The sequence below is a fragment of the Oryx dammah genome, unplaced genomic scaffold (assembly GCF_014754425.2).
Source record: "Oryx dammah isolate SB20612 unplaced genomic scaffold, SCBI_Odam_1.1 HiC_scaffold_11108, whole genome shotgun sequence".
In the NCBI taxonomy this organism is placed as follows: Eukaryota; Metazoa; Chordata; class Mammalia; order Artiodactyla; family Bovidae; genus Oryx; species Oryx dammah.
In genome coordinates, this window is record NW_024080501.1 from 10,978 (window position 1) to 12,851 (window position 1,874).

General features: G+C 47.0%; 1 protein-coding gene across 1 annotated transcript in view; it reads right to left on the reverse strand.

The window, feature by feature from the left end:
• Nucleotides 1–513: 513 nt before the first annotated feature.
• Nucleotides 514–1,874, reverse strand: part of LOC120860582 (phosphatidate cytidylyltransferase, mitochondrial-like) — a 1,799-nt gene continuing 438 nt past the window's right edge. The window contains exons 1-2 of the mRNA XM_040236380.1: nt 1,873–1,874; nt 514–842 (exon numbers count right to left, since the gene is read on the reverse strand). The exon at nt 1,873–1,874 is cut by the window's right edge and continues 438 nt beyond it. Coding sequence (XP_040092314.1) covers nt 633–842; nt 1,873–1,874 — 212 coding nt within the window. The 3' untranslated portion in view covers nt 514–632. The remainder of the gene's footprint in view (nt 843–1,872) is intronic.

Here is a 1,874-nt window from a genome sequence, read left to right on the forward strand (position 1 = left end):
AGAGAGTAAACCTTAAAAGTTCTCATCACCAGAAGAAGAAAACCAACTATGTGCGGTGATGGGTGTTAACTAGACTCACTGTGGTTGTCAACCCGCAGTAAGATCAATCATTCCACCACACACCTGAAACCAGCAGTGTTACAGGACAATCACCTCTCAACGTGTGCAGCAGGCAAATCCTCATACCCTGTCCCAGACCCACTGATTCAGGAACTCCGGGGGTGGGACCCACCATCTGCGCGCCCGACAGGCGCTCCGGGGGCTCCTGGGGCACACTGCAACTTGAGACCAAGAAACACTTGCTGTTGTTCAGTCTTTAAGCTGTGTCCGACTCTGTGACCCCATGCACATCAGGCTTCCCTGTCCTTTACCACCTTCTGGAGTCAAAACTCATCTCCCAGAGTCAAACTCATGTCCATCAAATCGGTGATGGTATCTAACCATCTCATCCTCTGCCGCCCACTTCTCCTCCTGCCCTCAATCTTTCCCAGCCAAAAAACATTCGGCCAAAGGCAAAAAAAAAAAAAGTGACATTCACCACCTTCATCCAGCAAAAGTGTGAACATTTCCTGACTGTAAGAACACACATATTTAGCTGGGATTCTAAGAACAAAGGTTAATATCCATCCAAGTTAAGACAGAGGTCCGAAGTCACTCACCCTCCCATCACATGTGATCAACGGGTTGTAGTAAACGCCAGCGCCGTAGTTATTCTGGACAGCAGTGATAATCCTCGGTCCCAGCACTTTTAGGAAAGAGTAGTGGTTCCAGTTTTTCTTCAGGTTCTTTGAATGCCACGCGACAGGGTCATCAACTGTGAACACGAAGTCCAGCATTGCATTCTGGGAGGTGAAGAAAAGAGATGGATTTTAGTTTTAACTCCTAGAAAGACACCGAGACAGAGTGGACAGCTCTAAGACTCAATGTAGCTTTGACTAACAGCAGACCCGGGGTGAGAAACTTAAGCAAACCTGTGGAACCAAGCTGAGCTTTGTTTTTTGTCAACTCACTTAAGAACAGTAATGGTTAATGAAGTAATGTTTCAGCCCTCTTTTAAACATTTTCTGTATTATACAGAACTTTTTATCCTCAAAACAATCCTACAAGGTAGATACCATTATAATCATATTTCAATAGGAAAGGAAACCATGGCACAGAGTAAGCTCCCTGCCCAAGGACACACGGTTAATGAATGACAGACACAGTCTGGCTCCACATTCTGGGCTAGACCACTTTGCTACACTGTCTTCCATCTAATTCTAGTTAAATGTGCTCCACTTTTCTTCAGATCAGATAACACCATGCGGACAAGCTCTATAAAGCATTATGCAAAGGGAAATAAGTTAATTTCACCCATGAGCCAACCTCTCCCTGATCATCTACAACGAGCTCTGATGGGTCCTAAGATAGAGGTAAAGAGCTCAAAGTCAACTGGGGAGAAAAGATTATTAGCGAAAGGATTTGCTAAGGGAATTTCACTCAGAATGGGGTCACAGAGGAAGGAGGAATTTTCCTATAAGACGACACTCTTCAAGACTCTGGTAAGTCTGAGTCTTCAAGAATGCACAACAGTTTAGCAGATTTGGCGAAGTGTTAGGCAAGGCCTGAGGAAGGGGGTCAGGGGAGTCCTGTTAGATGAAAACGCTCTTGTGGAGGAGACAAGAGCTGGGCATGTTCTGGGTGCTACGTCTAGGTGGGCAGGGCTGGATGGGATGCAGGTATAGAGTGGTGGGAGATGGACCAAAGAGGGAGACTGGCTGCCACGGTAAGAAATGCTCCCGCAGCAGAAAGGGAGGGCAGACAAAGGGTGCACCACCAACACGGGGCTGCCTGCCAGTAACCAGGGCACCGAGGCAGGGACTCATCTGGGACAG